Source organism: Nelusetta ayraudi, unplaced genomic scaffold, assembly GCF_046127955.1.
Source record: "Nelusetta ayraudi isolate G7.1 ecotype Tasmania unplaced genomic scaffold, CSIRO-AGI_Nayr_v1 ptg000002l, whole genome shotgun sequence".
NCBI classification, from domain to species: Eukaryota; Metazoa; Chordata; class Actinopteri; order Tetraodontiformes; family Monacanthidae; genus Nelusetta; species Nelusetta ayraudi.
In genome coordinates this window covers 4,166,947-4,188,382 of record NW_027466052.1, presented here as the reverse complement: position 1 = coordinate 4,188,382, position 21,436 = coordinate 4,166,947, and the positions used below count along the sequence as shown (strand labels likewise).

At 47.7% G+C, this 21,436-nt stretch overlaps 1 protein-coding gene across 1 annotated transcript; it reads left to right on the top strand.

The window, feature by feature from the left end:
* The first annotated feature begins 356 nt into the window (after positions 1-356).
* On the top strand, positions 357-20,847 carry lingo1b (leucine rich repeat and Ig domain containing 1b). The gene is made up of 2 exons (XM_076025626.1): positions 357-732; positions 18,821-20,847. The coding sequence occupies exons 1-2, from the start codon at positions 721-723 to the stop codon at positions 20,678-20,680; spliced, it is 1,872 nt and encodes a 623-aa protein (XP_075881741.1). The 5' UTR covers positions 357-720; the 3' UTR covers positions 20,681-20,847.
* The last annotated feature ends 589 nt before the right edge of the window (positions 20,848-21,436 follow it).

The window sequence follows — 21,436 nt, the reverse complement described above, 5'->3', positions numbered from 1 at the left end:
GCTCTGATCCCCCCCCCCCCCCTCCCCATCATCATCATCATCATCATCACCATCATCCTGTTTCCTCCTCACCAGATCATTGCGCGCGCACACGCGCAGCCACCTTATCCACAAACAGTGAAAACTACAGTAAACAACAATCAGAGTGGGGAGCCGCTGTGCTGCTGGTGGTGCGGGTGCGATCACACAGCGTTTTCTTCTCACCCCCCCCCCCCCCCCCCCGCTGCCGCTCGCGCAGCTCTTCTCCCAGTGCACTGCAGCTCCTCCTTCCACCTCGCTCATCAGCCGCCCCTCCCCTCTGCCTCTCTCTCTCTCTCTCTCTCTCTCTCTCTCTCTCTCTCTCTCCCTCTTGGAGGTGCAGCAGCATGTATGTGAGCGTGTGTGAGCCAGCAGCAGAGCCGCCCCAGTGTTTACATGTAGAGGCTGTCAGCGCCGCCGGATTTAGCGCCGCGCCGCCAGGACGGAGGCATTTCTCCGATGCTCCGCGGAGGACCAGACGAGGGATCCACACCGCCGCCTCCGCCTCCGCCTCCTCCTCCTCCTCCTCCTCCTCCAGCATCCAGACCTCCTCCTCCTCCTCCTCCTCCTCTCCCATCCCATCCCATCCCATCCTGATCCGGCCACTGGCAAATCCTGCGTCCCCCTCCGCCGTCTCCATGCTTTCGGAGGCATTTTGAATTTCCTTGGCAACATGGAGCTGCCTGAATTAGAATTCTCTGCATGACAGTCCTGGTAAGTGCTCCGTCCCTGTGCTACCCCCCCCCTCCCCTTTTTTTCCCTTCTTTTATTCAAGCGCTGTCTGAGGCGTTGGATCAGATTTATGATGGTGCAGCGATGAGGCCAATGGGGGGGGGGGATATCGCACAACAGCAAATTAAGGCAAAGGGTGAAAGGGGAGGAGGGAGAGGAAGGGGGAAAAAAATGTGAGTCCTGGGTAAATACGGAGGCTTGGAGTGGGGGAGGGAGGGGAGGGGGGGGAGGGGGGGGGTGCAGGGGGTGAAGGGGGGTAATCCAGTGAAGAGGGCTCCGGATCGTATTTGTGCTTTGTCATCCAGATTGGCTTTGGTTTTGCTCCGCGCTAAGCGATCCGGGTCTGCGCCGTGCGAAAGGGAAACGAGAATATCTGAGTGCACTTTATGCAGCTTTGGTGTCCCACCTCCTCCTTCCCCACCGCCGCCACCCACCCACCCACCCAACCTTCTTCAATGCCTTTGCTCACACTGTAAATGCTGCGTTGTGCAATAGTGGCTCACCTCTACGTCCACACCTTTTATTCATTTTACAATCACGACTAAAGGTGCGAGGCTGAGCTCGCTGTGTGTTTGTGTGTGTGTATTTTACCCTGAGTGCTGAGTGCCAGGATGGTTGCTGCCCCCCCTCCCTGCCAAAACCTCCACCAGTCTGTCCTCATTTACATTCCCTGTTACCCCTAAGAGCCAATAAAGTCGTCTTAGAGCCGCAGTTATTCCTTCCCAGCTAATGATCCACCCCTTTTTTTTTTTTTTTTTTCCGGAGCTCTCCGGCAGCGGCGAGGAGGAATCCTCTGCAGGTGTTTAATTTGTCACAGGTTGGAATGGATGGATGGATGGATGGATGGATGGATGGATGGATGGGTGGCGAGGTGCGGGGCGTCTGATTGGCAACGAGCTGCGATCATCCACGCGGGCTGGACGGACGAGTCTCGCCGTTTAATTTTCTCCTGTTCGTGCCTCTTCTGCAATCATGCTCCAGGAGACAGACAGCTTCGAGAGGACACTCTTCATCTCCCCCCCCCCCCTCTTCTTCCATTTTTGTCTGTGTGTGTGTTCTTAACGGCAGCCTTTGCATGAAAAAAAAAACAAAAAAAAACAAAAAAACAAAAAAAACAAACTCACAGCGAGAGGTGCTCCAACGGGCTCCGAGTGGCAAAAGTCTATTTTCTTGCCGCCTCCTTGATGGCAGCAGACAAAGCTCTTGACGCAGCCGCCCTAATCAGGTTATGACAGCTGATTGGAATATTTATTTTTGGTGGGTTGTTTATGCGTTTCGCTCCGTGCGCCCCGTCTGCAGCTCGGGAGCACTCAACCCAATTTCAATGGATTGAAATGAGATGGAGCATGTGGCGGGGATGTGTCTCGTGCGTCCATCATTACCGATGGGTGAAATTGTTTTTAAAACAGATCGCGAAAAGCGTCCTCCCTTTAGTTGTTTTTTTTTTTTTTTATTATTATCATTATTTCTTTGATGGACTGATTAAGGATCGCATGCAATCGTGCAAAGCGTGCACACAGCTTGCGTCGAGAATTACAACTACGGGGAGCGAGAAATCGCGCCTGATTTTAATCACACCCTTTTTTGCCCCCGCAGGTGAACGTTACCGCCGCCAGTTGATGATGTGAGATTTGCAGTTACGCTTCATAGAAATCCCAGCATGGAGTTGCACCAGCAGTAGTCACGGTGATTCAAATGAGCACATAATTAACTTGCGACGTGGTGATCTGTAAACATTCCTCACCTTCTTTCATTTCAAATTGCTTTTTTCACCCCCAACAACCGTAAAGAAAATCCACCGTTTGTTTACTTTTTGCTCTCCGTCGCCTCGTTAATATTTTGGCTCTCAGCTGCGCGGCGCTCCGCGCGGCCTCGCAGAGCCCGACGCTGAGCGTGAAGATGCCGAAACAGGCAGCAGGCTTCCTCATTTGTGTCCAAGTCAGTCAAAGCATGCGTTGACTTATTTATCCCGGTTTCACCAGTTTACAATCAGGGGGATTCACGTGGCACTGAAAGTAGGACTGGAACGCGTGTTTGTTGCTGTTGAACGCTGAATAATCCGAACGTGCAAGAGGACAAACGCACTCTGAGATTTAAAAAAAAGAAAAGAAAAGAAAAGAAAAGAAAAGGAAACTGAACCGAAGGAGGGTTTGTTCAAACAGCAAAGGGAACCTTCGGGCCTGATGAACTTTTTCTGTCGCTTTTCACGATGCAGATTTTGCGTTGAACAAATACGATGCAACAAAGAAATGCAACGAACCGATGGTCAAAGATGGATGTTTGGATGGATGAAAAGCTAAAACCGCTTGTGTTTATCATGGCTGAAAAATGAGCACGTGAGAACCTGCTCAGAGTTTGCCGTTTGCAACGTCACCGCCGAGAGGCTCCTGAACCTTGCCCACCCGTAGGTCTCTCGCATTTCATTTGTCCCCTGTTGCATTTGGAGCTCAAATTATAACCTTCTTGAATAGCAGCAGGAATCAGGGCACTCCCACACATTGCAGTTGATCTGCGACGCCCCTGGAGGAGCCGCATATAAACTGGTTAGAAAACATCAAGGGCGGCTGTATTGAATCAGCCCCTGAAACCGGAGCCCGGGCCAAGGGAGACGCTGCTGCGTAACGCGTAACATCAGCCACCTCCAGCAGGAGGCGGCGAGGTGGGATAGAGAGAGGAAAAAAAAGAATTGGAAAATAAATAGCCGGGGCATCGCTGGCCACGTGCGCTGAGCAGGCGCGAGGCGACGAGCGGAAGCAGATCTGTCACAGGACGCTCAGATAGTCGCGCCGCAAATGCATGCAGAAGGTCGCCGTCCTGCTGCTCGGCAGCGGCCGCCCTCATTTAAATTTAATAATAACAGCCTCATGCAAAATATGAGCCGGTCAGAGGTCGATGAGGTGTGTGCCTGTGTGTGTGTGTGTGTGTGCGTCGGCAGAGGGGAGAGTTCACAGCGGGGGAACCTCGCAGAGATCCTCCATCTCCCGTTCATCCTCACCTATAAGCCTCTGCTTTCGGATGCCATTCGCTACCAACGCGGCGGCGCTCGCACGGCGGTCCCTCTGAGGCGCTTAAGAAAAGAGGGAACATGAGGAATTACCGCTCGGCATTTTGTATTCTCCCAAACTGCGAGGGGCACTAAGCAATTAATCCTCTCGCCCAGGCAAAGAGGAGAAGCGGAGAAAGCAATTTGAATCAAGTGCGAGCCAAGTCTATGATTCAGCGGTGGAACAGCGCACGTTTCCGTCCCTCCCCGCTCAGGAAACACGCCGGCGCCTCGGCTTCAATCCTGCCGCTGCGACCGGTGATCATTACCCAGGTGACGGTGCGAAAATCTCGACGGAATCTCACTTTGAGCTCCCCGTAAAGGGCCGCGCACGTCTCGTTCCGAGGCAGAATTGCCTCCAGCGTGGCATTTCTCCTTTTTCTCTTCGATCCCTGGTCCAAGAAAACGTAAAAAAACTAAACAAAAAAAACTGCATCTTTAAATTCCCCCAATGGTGAGCTGGAGGGATAAAGGTTTGTGTAATTTCCAGCTTATCCGTCTTGACTTTAAAGAGGACTGGTATTAATGAAGGGAGAAGCCTCTTTTGTAGAATTACTGTTACACGTCGTCAATGGAGCCGGAAACGCGTCTGCATGTTAATGGTGCGGCTTGAAAAGGCGGCAGGGACTTCGTTTGATGGTGTTTTTTTTAATTGAGAGGCTTCACCTTCTGCCCGACCACGTGATAAGATCTAACTCGACCTCGGCGCTCCCGCAACCTGCCTTATTAAGGGCCTGGCACTGGTGTGCAGTGACTCTCGACTGGGTCTCAATCACAAATTATGTGATGTTGAGCCAATTTCCCTTTGGAATGATGGGAGTCTAATCCTGCTTTTCTAATGAAACATATCAGGCATATAGTATCAGTAAAATAATCATTTAATTAGCCGCCAAAAGACGAGTCATCCTAATTTAAACCAGAAAAAAATGAATAATTGGACGGCCAAATTAAATCTCCATTTAGCATTATTTCCCCTGTTTTTCTTTTTTTTTTCTCTGAGTTTTGCTTATCTGAGTAAATGAATAACCCGCCGCCGCTTTGTCTTTGCTTTACTGCCTCTTCCACATTAATTGTTTTGCCTCGGCAGCCTGTCTGGTTGACTCCCTCTGGCACTCACAGACTCCCCATAAAAAAAAAAAGAAGAAGAAAAAACCCGTGGGCAGCTGCTCCCAGCTCAAAAGCTTATATCGCTCAGAACTCCCACACATGGTTGTAGACGCTGAACGCTACCTGTCCAGTGTGAAAGTAGCAGAGTAGCGGTCGGGGGAGGGCCGGGGGGTGGGGGTTCTTTTTTGGAAAGAGCCCAAGGCCTCGTTAAGACTCACCAGAATCTGGTATAAATCAGGCCGGAGTTACGGAGCGTGCGGGTGGAACATTCAGCCCAACGGTTCTTTAATTGCTAATGTGGCCAGTTTGATTGGTGGAGTTCTCGCACTGCTGGCTGACACGCTGAACACTGCTTGTGTTGATTTTTCTGTAAAAGCACGAACAGGGATCAGGAAATCTAATTGGAGTTTTGCTTCATTAGCTCAGGCTAGGCTAGGCTAAGCTAGCTTCCGTCTTCGGCTTTTCTGTAACAGCACTAAAAGGGATCAGGAAATCTCGTGTGAGTTTTGCTAAAGTAGCTCAGGCTAGGCTAAGCTAGCTTCAGTCTTCAGTTTTCTGTAACAGTACTAAAAGGGATCAGGAAATCTAGTTGGAGTTTTGCTAAATTAGCTCAGGCAAGGCTAGGTTAAGCTACATTTGGTCTTAGGCTTTGTTGAGCTTCAGGAGTGTCGCTTCAGAAAAAAGTTTCAATCCCAGCACTAAAATCGAACTCTAGTTGGAGTTTTGCTAAAATAGCTCAGGCTAGGCTAGGCAAAGCTAGCTTCAGTCTTGGGCTTTGCTGTGCTTGAGGAATATTGCTTGAGACAAAAGTTTCAGTCCCAACAATGGTCAAATGCCTTTTCGTTTGATATCTGCATCAGCTGAGGTGAGCAACGAGTTGAGTACAATTACCGTGCCAGTTTGTCTTGACCTAAGAGCAGCGTTCCGATTGGCTGACTCCGAGCAACGAGAATAATCCCAACTCAGTCAGTTACGGGACTTCCTAAAAATCCTCTCTCCATCTGCTGCTTCTGCCTGTCTTCTTCTCCTATTCTTCCTGTAGCCTTGTAGCTCTGCCCCCTGTGACTGGTTGAGAATAAAGTGATGAAGTGCCAACAAGTTTCTTAAATACTTATACTACTACTACTACTACTACTACTACGCTATTCATACTACTACTACTACTACTAATTCTCAATGAAATTCGGCTAGCGGGGTTTTTTTTTTTTTTAAATACTGTTCAGCTTCTTAATGCTGATGGCAACAAATCCCGTTTCTGAATAAAAACATGCACAATTTATCTTGATATCGCGCATTTTATAAAGTTCTATTTTTTACTGATAAATATGTGAGGACTCTCCACTCTCATGAATTTTAAAAAAGGATTATTGTCATTGTTATTATTTTCAGGGGAGAAAATCCAAAATCTAAAAGTGCCTACCAGCGACTTTGTACCATGTGACTTTTCTCTCTGGTGTAGTGCTTATGTTGTGTTTTGCACGCGGTGAGACGGAGCCGTGCGGCCCCGCACGCAGCGAAAAGCTTTGGTTCAAACGCGGCTGACACCCACATTTCAGCGAGAGTCGTCGTTCTCCTTCTCTTAACGCTTGTTTTTTTTTTCTTCCCCGCACCGATTGGCATCAGTCCCTTTATCTCTCCTCTCCGCTGTTAATTAGCTACAAGCAGCCGCGTTCTGGCGGCGCACGTTGCAGGAGGGAGGTTTTAATGCGTCGCTCTTAGCACCGGAAAACAAAGCGGCTGAAAGGAACTTGGCAGCTTCGTGTTTTTTTTTTGTTTTTGCTTTTATCCACGTCATAAAAACCGTCCAAAGGCGTTGCAACCTTTCTCCACCTTTGCCGTCTGACCCCGACAATCATTGTCATCTCGGCCAAAACGTGAGCGGAGCCTCCGCCCAGTGCGAGGTAACCGTGAGGGAAGAGTCGGGGCAGGGACAAGAAAGGCTACGTTAAATCGGCGCAAGATGGAGGATGAAAGGCGAGCGGCTTCGCCTCGGTCGCACGCAGGTGATGAGAGGAGCCTGCTCATCTTGAAACTGGTTATTTCCAGGTCAGTAGTGGAGAGGGAGAACATGAGAGGAGCACGCCAGCCAGCCGGCCAGCCAGCCAGTGAGCCAGCCAGCCAGCCAGCCAGCCAGCACTCAGGTGCCTTTCAGCCCAGTGGAACACCCAGAGAGGCGTCGGCCATGTGCAGGCCTAGTAAACCTGATGACCTGAAAAAAAGGAATCGGGGACATAACAGTTCATTTGTGAAGGTAACAGGCAGCCGGGTACAGGAACGTCGGCAGGCATTGCTATTAATGGCGTACATTATGTTTTTATTTCAGGCGACGCACAACATGGAACCTTTCACAAATCCTTTTGGCGTCATCGTTCGTTGGAGAGGCTGTGGGAGGCAACGAAAAAAAAAAAAAGCAACTCAACAAAACAAGAACAAAACAGGCGGTGATTTTCGTTGCATTATCTGACTTTCCCTGAAAGCCTTTTACGCGTCGAGTGCAGCATCAGGAAAATAGCGCGTGTCTCCCGGTATGTTTTGTGTGCTAGCGTTGGGTGGGTTGTGTCTTTTTGGAGCTAACGAAACAGGTCGTCCGGCTGGCGTCAGCGACGTTCTCGGTCGGGCAGCGTTCCTCATTGGTCCGTGCCAGTTGACCTTACAAGCATAATCACAACTCGGCCTAACCTCACTGTGCTTTATTCTGATGACCATTACAGTTTTTAAAAATGCATTTAAACAACAAACAGTTTTATTGGGAACCGGAGGAACGTCGGGAAGACACCTGGATTATTTGACCACGTTCCGATCTCTGCTGCTACAGATGCAGATGATAGGAATCAGAGAATGTGATCTGCTCGTGAACCAAGTCTGCTTCCTTGCCTTTGAACAACCACTAACGGAGGTCTTCAAAAACTTGCAACAAAAAAAAAGTATATTTTTAAAATTGAAAATTAAATAGAACTTGAAAGTGGGCATACAATGTAAGCTTAGTTGTTGAAGCGGACAAAATCAAAATGTGTCTGGCGTGAGGTGTTGGCGTTAACTGTGCTCTGTAAACTGAACTTCTGCAGGGGAAAAACAGTTTCCAGTAATCTTGCAGATTTTATTTTCCACTTCAAACCGCTGCGTAGGTTCATTTCTTGAGCCTTGGCCACGGTGTAGTAGTCGTCGCTCCGCCCTGGTGTTGTGCGGTAAATCTGTCCCCTCTCACCTTTGACCCCTCACCTATTTATTCATAAAGGAAGCTGATACGGTTGCTGGTTGCAATCCATCGTAAAAAATTACGACCGATTTCCTGCTGGAGGTCGGCAAGACGGATGGAACTAGATTTCAGATTTGAAATCTGAGTGAGCCAGTTGCCGCGCGGGCTTCCTGTTGCTCTATTGTGCAGGGCAAATAAGCACAAATATTACTTCCTTGTATGATTTGACGAAAAACAACAAAAACGTATAAACTATAAACTATATATAAAAAAAAAAAAATTGGTCTTGATAAACAAGGAGCTGTTTTTTGTGTTCCTGTAAGATTTGATGACAAGTCAAATAAAATTCTACAAGCTGCGTGCCGCTCCGCTCGCGCCACCACCATGTTTGCTAACAACTGACAAGCGCCTTGTTGTGGCGAGTGCAGTAAAGGCACTTTGGGACTGACATTTAAATGGGAGTGCGGATGGTGGCTGCTGGTTTTCACTTCCAGTGACTACAGTTGTCAGGAATGTGTAGGGAGAAAAACGGGCGTCTGCACCCCCACAACCGCCTTTCTCCAGCACTATTTATTTTAAGTGCCTCCTGTCAGATACGCAGCCATCCTGCCAACAACGCCGGCAAAGTGCCAGCGATCAACCGGCATTTGTGGCAGAATCTGCAGGGCTTCATTTCTTTTTTATTTATATATTTTATATTTTACATTTCATTCATGCAGAAGGCAAAGTTGTGCGCGTGCGCTGCTTCGCATAACCTCCAGGAAGAAGCAGAGATTTCTTCCGTTGGGCTAAAAAGATTTAGCTGCCTTTATAGTTGCGTTTCCCCTGACATCATTTGAAGCAATGTGTTTGCACTTGAAAGGTGCAGGTGGTTGCTTGCAGAATCTGGCTGATGCGCTCCACCACCGTGATTCCTTTTGTAAAGACAATTATGCAAAATTCCCTTCTCGCAGAGAGGAGGGCTGCAGTATGAGTAGCTCCGAGCAGTCTCTTTTAAATAAAAATAAAAAAAATAATTCAAAAAGTTTCAAAATAAAAAAAAGTGTAGCCCGTCAGTCAACTGCCCATTCTTACTTAGTTTTGATTGGTCCACTTTTCAGAAACTTTGTGTCTCTATTGGTAGAAATGGCACTGGCTTATTCCCTCAAATTCATAATAAAGTATTATTGTTATTATGTATCACAACACAGGGCCACCTTGGTTTTGTAGCCTTTATGCAGAAGCCAGGTGAGTGACCACCCTCCAGCCAGTTGGCTCCGCCCCCCCAGAGACGGCCTTGTTTTTGCACCCTTGCAAAAATGCAAAAAACACAGTATTAGCAAGGCGGCTGTAAACAGAGGGCTAACCCTAACCGCCAACATTGTGTTAAAGTCAAACAATATCAAAAACAATGTACTCTGTCATCAACATATTAAAAAGAAAACATCCACACCAGTTCCAATACAGCACGCCTACAGTCAGCAAAACCTCCTGGATGAATAACAGGGATTTGAAAATGGGCATGGACTGGCTTCTCTTTATCTTCTTCGGTGGTAGAAGGAAAAAACATCCCCGATGTTTGCTATTCCAGCTCCAGCGTGCACGGGCGCCACGAGGAGACGCAGAATTCCCCTTTTAAAGTTCAAAACTCTCACTGCCGGCTCCTCTTTTTTTGCCGCACCAAATCACTGCAGCGATGCGACTGCACCCGGGGGTTACATGCGGATGCAAAGTGACAACGAGAACACGGCCCCTCCGCGCATCCGCCCGACCCGGTCTGCTGATTACTGTAATTATCGGACCTCCTCTAATCTCTGCTGACGCTATCGCCTTTCCAAAATAGGTGTGGGCCTCCGCTCCTCCGAGTGACTCGTGAGGGAGGCAAATGCACGCTGCCGCCACTGGCTGGGAGCCCGGCGAGCTTGGGGACAGCGCCATCAAACGAGTCGCACACTTTGCCGACCCCAAAGAATATTTCCCCTGCACCCAATCGTTTTGTTCCTCTCCCAGCGTTTTGATCCGTGCATGGGAAAAAAAAAAAAGAAAACCAAAAAAAACCCTCCAACCATGTGGCGGTTCATTTATTTGTTTATTTATTTAAAAGGTTTGCAGGGTTCCCAGTGTTTGTCAGCGTCTCTTCATCCCGCCGCCCCGTCTTTCCGGGGCGGCGCCGATGAGTCGACGCGATCCGCAGACGCACATAGACGCCTTTTGAACGGCGTTCAATCAAGTCCTCAACATAGCGGGTTGTCGTAAATTTGTTATATAACCTTTGTTTGCCTGCCAAGATGCATTTGGATCCAGGCGTAGGACAGATAATGTGCCCGTATTAAAACCAAGTCTCTGCTTTTCATCGTCAACTTCCGGCGTCGCAACCTCCCAGAAGCCGAGTGTCTCCTGCTCCTTTTACAGCCTCTCGCTAAAACCTTTTTCAGGTTTTAGCTTCTCGCTAACTACTGATGCTTTCCATGTGTTTGATGCACAACCCGGCAGTCTCAGAGGAGATGGGTGCCCTCGGTGACATCACCGAGGGCCCGGTTTCAGGCTTTGTTTTGTGTAGCACATACTCTCTGAAATTGGAGCAAGCAGGAGAAGTGAAGAACGGGCTTCTCTCAGTTCCGGGCCGTCAGGACAATCGCTGATTATTGATGTTTATACGCACTGTAATATTAAACTGGCGGCTACGACACTCCCAGGACGTAGGGGTTGGGCGATACTGGTTGTCTTGGTATTAATCCAATACCAAGCAAATACAGGGCGAGTATCACTGATACCGTCACAGATACTTATCCTTGAAATGTCAAGATCATTGAACCATTTTTAGATTTTGCCTTTCGTTAGTTTATTGTGATGATAGTAGAACAAAGGACAAAGATTTTAGCCAAACTGACATGTTTTTTTTTTTTTTTTCATTTACTAATTACATTACAAAACTATTTATCAGTATAACTGTTAACTTGAACATACTTGGAGAGAAGCCATGAAGAAGTTGGGGGTAATTTGCTGGACACCTAGAAGAGAAACTGCAACAAACACACCAATCTCATCATCAAGTATTGCTCCACGACCAACCTTGGTAGTGATACCATCAACATTTAGATCTGTACGTCGAGCCCCACCAGGAAGACATTTCCATGTCAGCAGCCGTTTATCCTCACCTAAACATGAGACAGAAGTAAGCCGCCGCCTCATTTAGATGTGTCAGCCGCGTGCTGATTTCACTCCTGCCGCTGAGCCACGGGACCGACTTAATCCTCGCGTTGCAAGACAAGACAAAATTCAAAAGAGGAAGAGTTTGCTCCCTGGGATGGGACAGGATTATTTGGTGGGAAAGAACAGTATCAAAGCACCTGTGTAGCAATGCCATGAGACTCTGACCGCTGGATCGTTCAGTTCCTAAATCAAGTCAAAGATAAAATGGCGCACGTAGCTCTGCAAACATATGGCACAATGTAGCCCACAATACCGGCATGTTAACTCTGTTGATGACACTGGAGGCAAAACATTTCACAAAGTGTGACAAAGAAGGTGCGTGTCGGACCAAAGCTTCCTCGCAAGCGCGTTTGTCGCATTCCAAATTTTTCAGCTCCGACCGTCCCAGACGATTAGACATCTGTGAGTTTTTCGCTCTTTGAAAAAAACAAACAAACTTTTACTTCAAAATCATCGCTAGCCATCATTTTTGAGCTCATCGGCTTCGACGCCCCCCCCGCCCCCTCACCCCCTTCTCCACCACCGCCCGTTTTTTTTTTATATATTCCCCGGCTTGCATCCATAAACAGTCGCAGAATAATCAAAGCTGCCGGGGATACGTTCGCCGCTGTATGAAAGAGGGGGTGCTAATGAGCACGGCGCTCACATGTATAATGAAGAAAACCGACGCCGCTAGCTTGGTCCGCAGGGTCCAATCATTTATAAACAGGAATGAAAGCGCCGCTGAATGAAACGTGGGTTGTACAAGAAGACGGCTGCGTACGGTTCAAGTCTCTCAAGGATGTCGGCGTTCTGCGCGCAAAACCGGATGAAAACGTGGGGACAACAAGAGAGAGAGAGAGAGAGAGAGAGTGAAAGGGCGCCTGTGACGAGGCTGCTGAACGGGCGGCTCACTGCCTTTAATCAAAGGCGAACCGTGTTTGTCCACTGAGCTGAAATGGACCACGTAGCGCAGGCGGCTTCCAACCTGCGTACGTCACTCATCAAAAGCGATATACCTCAAATTCTTTGAGGTATATGGGGGAGGGGAATGGGAGGTTCGCAATTATTCCGAATCCACGAAAGCACTCACAAGGTAGTTCTGGGTGCGTTGATCTAAATATCGTTGGTATTGATACCAAGGAGTGTTGATATCGGATCGATACTCCCGTGACGAGGTCGATACTTTTGGTGCAGTTTCTCTTAGAAGTCAGGCCACTTACTTCAACTTCCTCACTTCCTCCTTGCTTCTCTCTCTCTCTCTCTCTCTCTCCCTCTCTCTCTCTCTCTCACTATCTCTCTCTGGAGGACCTTCAACCTGACTTTATATCTCGTGATAATGGAAGGTAATTTTTGTTGCATTGTTGGATTTTTTTTTTTTGTCACATTTTTTTTTCATTTTTTGCCATTTCTCACTTTTTTACAAAAGAGGACTAAGGCCGCAAGAAGAGAAAAAAATGGAAGGAGATTTTTATTTAAGTTTTCATTTCGAGTTTTAAGTCTAAATTCCGTGAATAAAGTCGATGTTAAAAAAGACGAAATTTCGTGAATAAAGTTGACGTTAAGAAAGAGGAAATTAGTGAGTAGACTGGATGGATGGTGGATCAACCCAGTTCCCCACTGTTAACAGTAAACTGCTGAAAACAGGTGTATCCCACAAGGTTCACCCACAGTAATCAGGAAACTGGCGAAAACAGAAGTACTCCACTAGACTTGCATGCAGAGCCTTTCGACTTTATTCTCGACATTTTGTTTCACTTCACGTTCACAGTCATCGCAAAATTTCAATTTTATTCATGGAATTTTGTCTTTTTTATGTCAACTTTATTATCTAATTGGAAATTAAAAAAAAAAATCTTATTTTTTTTCCTTCTTGTGACCCTAATCCTCTTCCGTTTTTTTTTACTTTTTCGTACACAACTACATGTAGTGAATGACTTTATAACTTATGTACTGTTAAATTGTTTTGTATTGTATTTAGTTCCTAAAAGTGTTCATCTGCCATGGTCTTTGTCCTGTGTTTTATAATCAACTAACTAATCGCAAAATCACAAAATGAATCAAAGATCATGACATTTCAAGTAAAAAGTATCAGCGTTATCGATACAAGCCATGTATTTGCTGGGTATCGGGTCGATACCAGAACATCCAGTAGCGCCCACCCCTGTCACGAGGTGAAACCTTCCCGCGGGGACGCACTCGGCAAACAGAGTGCATCGCAGTCAGCGGCTCGGCGGAGCGCTCGCTCAGCGGCAGTCTTGCGAAAAGGCCGCTGAGGCTGTTTGCGTGCCGTAAACTATTCAGGGCTTTTATTCTCGCGTCCCAGGAGATCGCGCCGGCGTCGTGCGGCACAACTGAGGCGTCTAACAATAAATAGAGAAAGAGGGGGATTAAAAAAACAAACAAAAACAGCGGCGGCGGCGGCAGCAGCAACAACAACAACAACAACAACAACAACCAGAGGGCGATTGTGCGCTGATGCTCTGGGGTAGATGAGACACCTCCCCACGTCAGAACCACACAGCAACAAAAAGAGCAGAGACTCAGACACCGGAGGCTGCCAGAGATGAATGACAGCGGCAGCGTGTGAGAGCGCCGCAGAGAGAGACAAGCCGGGGAGGAGAGGAAGAAAAAAAAAAAAAAGAGCTCTAGTCCGGTTGTATTGCGGGAGGAATCACAGCAGGGACGAAGGGTCGGCGAAGGGATTGAATGTAATCAGAAGGCAACAGCGGGGGTAGAGGAGATAGCGGGTTATTATAATTGAGAGATTATTTGCCATCTTCTTCTTCTTCTTCTTCTTCTTTTTTCTTATCCGAAATGATGGTTCAAGGTCAGAACAAAAGTGGCGTGATAGTAGATCTGGGCTGTGAGGCCCGATTACACAGATACAGCGCCCGCTACACTCTGAATCATAAATCATTCATGTTGCTCCGGTAAGAAAATCACCGGCGCGCTCGCTTGTTTCTCGATTAGCGGCGACACCAGCGAGCCTCGTCCTCATGCACGGTTCTGGCCTGGGAAGATAAAAAAAATAAATAACAAAACACTTGTCAACATTATTTTTTTTCCCCTCTTCTTCTGTATGTGCCGATGAGTTTAGGCCACCCACTGGTTTCGCATCTGGCATTTAATCAGAATTAATCAGAATTAATCACATTATGCTAAAGAGATTTCTGCCTTTCAGTTGCATTTTATTGAAGTTTGGTCAGTTTCTCCAAACTGCCAACAGGCTTTCTGTTTGTCTCGTTGTCTTTTCGTGGATTTAGCAGAAAGCTTGACGAGTTAGCCCTCTGTTTGTAGCCTCCTGCTAAAACGGATCCTCTCTTTCGGACCTTGGACTTTATTTTTCATTTCCGTTGAGTTCACTGGTACACTACGGATGCGTGTCACTGTAATATTATGACAATGAAATATTGGCCATGACCTCGTTCATGTCTTCAACTGACGGACGAACCAGGACGTAAACTGCATTTGTGAGGTCACAAGGGGCTTAGTCGCAGCTAAACTTTATGCATTGTGGACTGGGGGCAGAAATGAACGGTGAACCTCTTCCTAATTTCGGGGCCATTTTATCAACAGACTCCAGGCAAATGTCGCCGTTGGAATAAAGGAGCCGCCACAGCGCTTGTTTTATTTTTTTTCCCTTTTCTTTTGACGGTCGGCTTATTACGCTTGCGCTGACGACAGACACATCTGACGTATGCCGGCAGCAGTAATTAGCAGTTGTGGAGGAAGTGAGATCGAAAGCAGCAGTTATTGTTCCATTAGAAGCCCTCACGAGGCAATCCGAGCTGTCCCAGCCACTATAATTGACCCAGATTGATGTGTAATTTCTGTTGACTCGACAAAAGAGTCGGCTCACCTTTACCGTCATCGCTAATGGCATTCATTTTTTTTTTTTTTTTTTTAGTATTATTTTTTTCACCAAGTCACAAAAATGTGGTAGACAAGCGGCGCGGCTCCAGAAAGCACTAGAGTGATAATAACTGTGCCGCTCACACAGCACTCGTGAGATAAAGGAGTCACCCAAAGACTCGCTGCCTATTCAGTCCCCCACACATTATGACAATGTTCATTATGATGAATATTTGCACTGAGACTGTATTAACCTCGCATAATAGAATCAAAGTCTTTGAAATGGAAAAGATAGATTTTTCTCATCACATTGTTGCCATTGTTGAATAACCCCCCAATAATGTGGAATAGAGCTTCGGGCTAAAAGTGCCGTCGTCAGAGGTTCGTCCGGCACAAAAAATATTGAGATTTGCTTTTTCTCCTGGATTGAACATGGCTGAAGTCTAATTTGATGTTTTTTGTTTTTTTTTTTTTCACGTGTTTTGCCTGCCGTCGCTGACCACAAGCACTCACGTGAGGTTGGGCTTGAAGTTAAACAGCGCATCCACCAGAGGGCAGTCCTGTGTTCGCCGCCATATCGGTCATGTACGGTCACTCTGCCTCAGCAAGACCACAATCATCTCTATTAGTCTCTTCTTTGCCTCATTTGCTGCTTTGGCTTTTAGCTGTCGTGCTTTTAGCTGTTGTGCTCCACACCACCCCCTCAGTTTTGACGCGGTACTGCCTACATTTGGCCCGCATGATCCGTGCAGAAACTTGCAAATGAATATATATATATATATATATGTATATATATATATATATATATATATATATATATATATATATATATATATATATATATATATATATACATATATATGTATATATATATATATATATGTATATATATATATATATATATATATACATATATATATATATATATATGTACATACATATATATGTATGTGTGTATATATATATGTAGTTTGTGTTCAGACAAGATAATTAGTTTGTGTTCGGTTTGATGGTCGACTGGTTGTTATGAGTACTTCCATAATGATGTCTGGGTTTTCCTTGTCTAGTTTAATAATGCAACAGCGCTACTCTGTTCCCCTGTTGTCGTTTGTGTGTCTGCGTGTAAGTGTGTGCGTGACCTGGCCGGGACTGGTGCTCCCTTTATTTTGTGGGAAAAAATCCAAATAAAGATATTCCAGTCAGACAACTCCAGATTGAAAGCAATATCTGTATTTAGCATTATGTGAGGCTGCATACATAGAGACAATGGAGCAAATTTGGCGTCTCAATCTATTCATTCCTTGAAAATGATCTGCTTGGCAGACATTGCCAGGAATGGATAGCAGACCCCCGCAAGAGATCATAGAAACAGAGCCGACTGGTGGTTGCTGGGGAGGTGGTGGGATTGCAATAAACTTATACATTGCATTGGTGTAGTAAGCATGCAGAGTAGCAGGATATCAGGATTACTCACGCAAAGCAGCAGAAGCCTTAAGCAGCTGCATTACGAGGAATAACCAAGGAAGTTGGAAGGGTTTAAATCGCCCGACCGATCAGCTGCTTAGTCACGTGATGCATGCAGCCATGAGTTGTGTGCATGAGCTAGCTCTGCAGGCGTCAGGCGTCATAAATAAATAAATAAATAAATAAATAAACAAAAGAGGCTCTGGGTTTGACGCAGTAAAAAAAAAAAAAAAATGCACGAAAATGATTGGCACTCGGCAGACACAGCGGTGCAGCTCTGCTCAGGATTCACATCAAACGCAACACCGCTGCGAAAGCCAGTACTGAGTTTGCGAGTTCCACATTCGCCGAGACCCCCGGTGGTTCACGCACGGCGGCACCTGAAGCTCCCTTTCCACTCTTTGGTCTATTAATACCAACACGCACGAAGAGATGTTGCATCAGAGCCGGAAGCCGAGGTGCCCCGATGAGCAACTTTTACTTTCTGTTTTGAACGCGCGGCAGTCGGCTGCACAGCATCTACTCTACTCGCCGACGTCTAACTGCTAACCGCTAACGGGCTAGCTTTCATCCTCAGCCGGTGGGAGGAGCTCCTCGACCTTTCTCGCTCTTCACAGCAGCTTTCCAGTTCCGCCGCAGCTCCGCCACCGTCTCTTCTTCAGCTTCAGCCGAGACCCTCCACAGTCGCAGCTCTCATGCGTAACAAAGCCACGGTGCGGCGGTTCTTGGCGGTTCCCTCCATCACTGCCTCTGACGGCGGAACATTTGGGGCCCAGCAGCCGGGCTGCTCCCTCAAGTAATGCAAAGAAAAGCAAAACGAAAACAAAACAGCAAAGACGGAACGTTGTGTCAGGCTGCAAAGCACAGCATTCCGACAACGGCAACAACAACACAACATGAGTCGATGAAATTATCGCTTTTATGTTCATTACGTAACACTTCCCACTGCTGCACAATGTTGTCCCTGGTCTGGTGTCACAAAAAAAACCCATCAAAAAACATACCTCTGCCTTATGTTATGTGATCCGTGTGGAGGATGAATGGCACCTTAAAAGTTTGGGCAAGTTAAAGGCTAAACTTAATCGGGGGAATTTAAAGTCCTCTGACAATCTCTCTCTCTCTCTCTCTCTCTCTCTCTCTCTCTCTCTCTCTCTCTCTACACTTCTCGCCGCTTGACAGCCGTGGCTGTTTATGTTCGTAATACTGCAAGGTTAACAGCTCCGGGACGTGTCACGTTAGTTTGGTAGAGTTATTTCCAGGCGTTCCACCGGGGGTGTTTTTTTGTCTTTTCTTTTTGCTCAGTTGTTCTAATTAAAAACTGTTTGAGTGGTGGAACTATCAGTGACAGGTAGCAGCTGTAATTGTTTTCAACATTCGGAGAAGTGAGAAGCGCGGCGGGGCGTTTTGGAGGCTGCGATCCCGGGCTCTGATTGATTGGCTGACTCTGTCATTTCGGAGAGAAGCGAACAGGCAGCAAGGAACAAATGTGTTTTTCTTCCAGAGGACAGTTGGTGGGAAAAATCAGTGTTACAGTTTCCACTTTGTTGGCAAAGGATGAGTTTTCTTATTGTTTCTATGTGTCGTTTGTAAAATCCTTTAGGGCCATTTATACCCACAAGTTATTGGACTAGTTTTGGAACATTTGGACAGTTTTGTTTTTTGGTGCGTTGCATAAAATCACTTTTTCAGTCTTACAAAAAGGCTAACGAACAAAGGAGAGTATGCGCTTGCAGAGGATGTCAATGCAATGTAAAGTAGGACAATTATTTCTCAACTCCCAAAATGCACTTAATCCCTACATTTATGCCATTGTGCGGCGTTAACTGCGACCTTCCGTCCATCTTTCCAGTAAACTTCTGACTCCTGTTTTCTCAAATCTGCTCCATTTTCACTCTTCGGATGGAATTAATGACACGCGATAGAGGCACTCATTAAAAATTAAAATGTAATAAAGGGCAGAGCTGAATCCTGATTTCTGTCTCTTGGAAGCCAAACTGGCATAGACAGAGTTTACATAACTTCCTCTACTCCCCCGACACGCACATGCATACACTCCCTCTCTCCCTCTCTCTCTCTCTCTCTCTCTCACACACACACACACACACACACACACACACACACACACATCGTTTGATCCTGCCATCCGTTAGGAATGTAATTCTGTAATTCTGACATTTTTGTGCAGCCATTACAGTCTAACGACCCTCTTCTTTCTTTTTTTTGTGCCTCTGCAGGAAAGAAGTGGGATGGTGTCTGGGGAGGCGGGAGGGCACAGCTACTTGGTGGCGTGCTGGCAGCCCATCCTGATCCTGATGCTGGGCACCGTCCTCTCCGGCTCCACCACCGGCTGCCCCTCCCGCTGCGACTGCAACGGCCAGGAGCGCTCGGTGGTGTGCCACCGACGGCGGCTGGCGGCCCTCCCCGAGGGCATCCCCACCGAAACCAGGATGCTGGACCTCAGCAAGAACCGGCTGAAGACGCTGGGGCCCGAGGAGTTCATCAACTACCCTCAGCTGGAGGAGCTGCAGCTCAACGAAAACGCCATCTCGTCCATCGAGCCGGGCGCCTTCAGCAACCTGGTGAACCTGCGGGTGCTGGGCCTGCGGAGCAACGAGCTGAAGCTCATCCAGCTGGGGGTGTTTACGGGCATGACCAACCTGACCCAGCTGGATATCAGCGAGAACAGAATTGTCATCCTGCTCGACTATATGTTCCAGGAGCTGTACAACCTGCGCTCCCTTGAGGTCGGCGATAGCGACCTCGTCTTTATCTCGCCGAGGTCTTTCCACGGCCTCGGCAGCCTGGAAAGCCTCGTCATTGAGGGGTGGAAGCTGGCCGCTGTGCCAACAGATGCTCTCAGCCATTTGCATAATCTGCTGTCGCTGCGGTTGCGCTACTTCAACGTGTCCGTCGTAAGGGATTACTCCTTCAAGAGGCTCTATCGACTCCGAGTGCTGGAGATTGCTCACATGCCCGCCCTGGATACCATGACCCCAAGGTGCTTGTACGGCCTCAACCTCACGTCTTTGTCTGTCACCAGCTGCAACCTCTCTGCCATCCCCTACCAGGCCATCGGTCACCTGAGGCACCTCCGCTTTTTGAACCTGTCCTTCAATCCCATCCAGAGCGTGGAGGGAAATCAGCTCTTCAACATGCAGAAACTCCAGGCCTTCCACTTGGCCGGCGGCAGGCTGGCCGCCATCGAACCCTACTCCTTCCGAGGCCTCAACCACCTGCGCGTGCTCAACGTATCCGGCAACGGCCTGCACACGCTGGAAGAGTCGGTCTTCCACTCGGTGGGGAACCTGGAGACGCTGGCCTTGTACGACAACCCGCTGGCGTGTGACTGCCGCCTGCTCTGGGTCTTCCGCCGCAGGTGGAGGCTCAACTTCAACAGGCAGCAGCCCGTCTGCGCCTCGCCCGAGGTCGTCCGCGGCAAAGAGTTTAAAGACTTCCCCGATGTCCTGCCGGCCGGCTATTTCGTTTGCCAGAAGTCAAGAATAGCGGATTACCAGGTTCAAGAGAGCCACGTGGACGAGGGAACCACAGTTCACTTCACCTGCCAGGCCGAGGGTGACCCCGTGCCAGTGATCATGTGGCTCTCGCCCAAGAAGGAGTACATCACGGCCAAGACGGTGGGCTCGCGGCTCACCGTGTCCGCCGACGGCACGCTGGAGGTGCGCTACTCTCAGATCCAAGACAATGGCACGTACACGTGCATCGCGAGCAACGCGGCGGGCAACGACACCAAAGCCGCCCACCTCTTTGTGCACAGCTACTCGCCCAACTGGCCCCACCAGCCCAACAAGACGTTCGCCTTCATCGCCAACCAGCCGAGCGACGAGAGCGCCAACGTGACCCGGACCACGGTATCATTTCCGTTCGACGTGAAGACGCTCATCATTGCGACCACCATGGGATTTATCTCCTTCCTCGCCGTCGTGCTCTTCTGTCTCGTGCTATTGTTCCTCTGGAGTCGGGGGAAAGACAACGCCAAGTCGAGTATAGAGGTTGAGTACGTGCCGCGCAAGGAGGAGACGGAGGAAGCCAGCCCGACCGAGGCGCCCGTGCAGTTCAACATGAAAATCATGTGAGCACCGACGGGGGGCTCACCAAACTGCGGGCAAGAGGCATATTTACCGCGCTGGAAGAACAGCGCTCACAGTAATCGAGCGATAGAAACACAGCGCGATGCAAAGCATTGAAAAAACATAGTGCCCCGTTCTTTTGTTTTTTGTACATCAGGGACTGAATCTTAAAAAAAAAAAAAAAAAAAGAAATCCAACCTTGATTTTCAGATATTTCTGAGAACTTGTATTGGCAGTTCTGAATTGGCACACTCAAAAATGAGAACCAGTCACTGGGTGAACTCCAATTTAGCTGAGAGCTGAAAAAAGCACATGGATGAGACGGATGGCCCTGACAAACTAAAGTTTAAAACTGTCGGGAAACACTGTCTATAAAGGTGTGGGTTGAGCTTACAAGGCACAATTTTTTTTCTATGTCTTGCACAAAACATGAGAACGACTTTGTTTTTCCTGGGGGTCGTTACTGTTCTGTCTTTTGCTTTGATGGATGTACAAAGCACAATAAGCCACCATTTATGTTCTTGTTTTTTTTCCAATTTTCTTAAGTTGAAAGCGGATTCCTCGATCCCTCCGACAAACACGTCAAGCATTTTTCGGTGGTTTTTGTTCAAAACCAACTAACGAGCGATCCGACGCAGAAACATTTTGGACTTGCCAAAAACACCCCGATTACTCCACACACTTTCTTTGCGCCTCGGCGGCCTTTGAGTTATTTAACGGTAACATTAAATCTTGTTTTCTTTTTAATGTTTACTTTTGCAC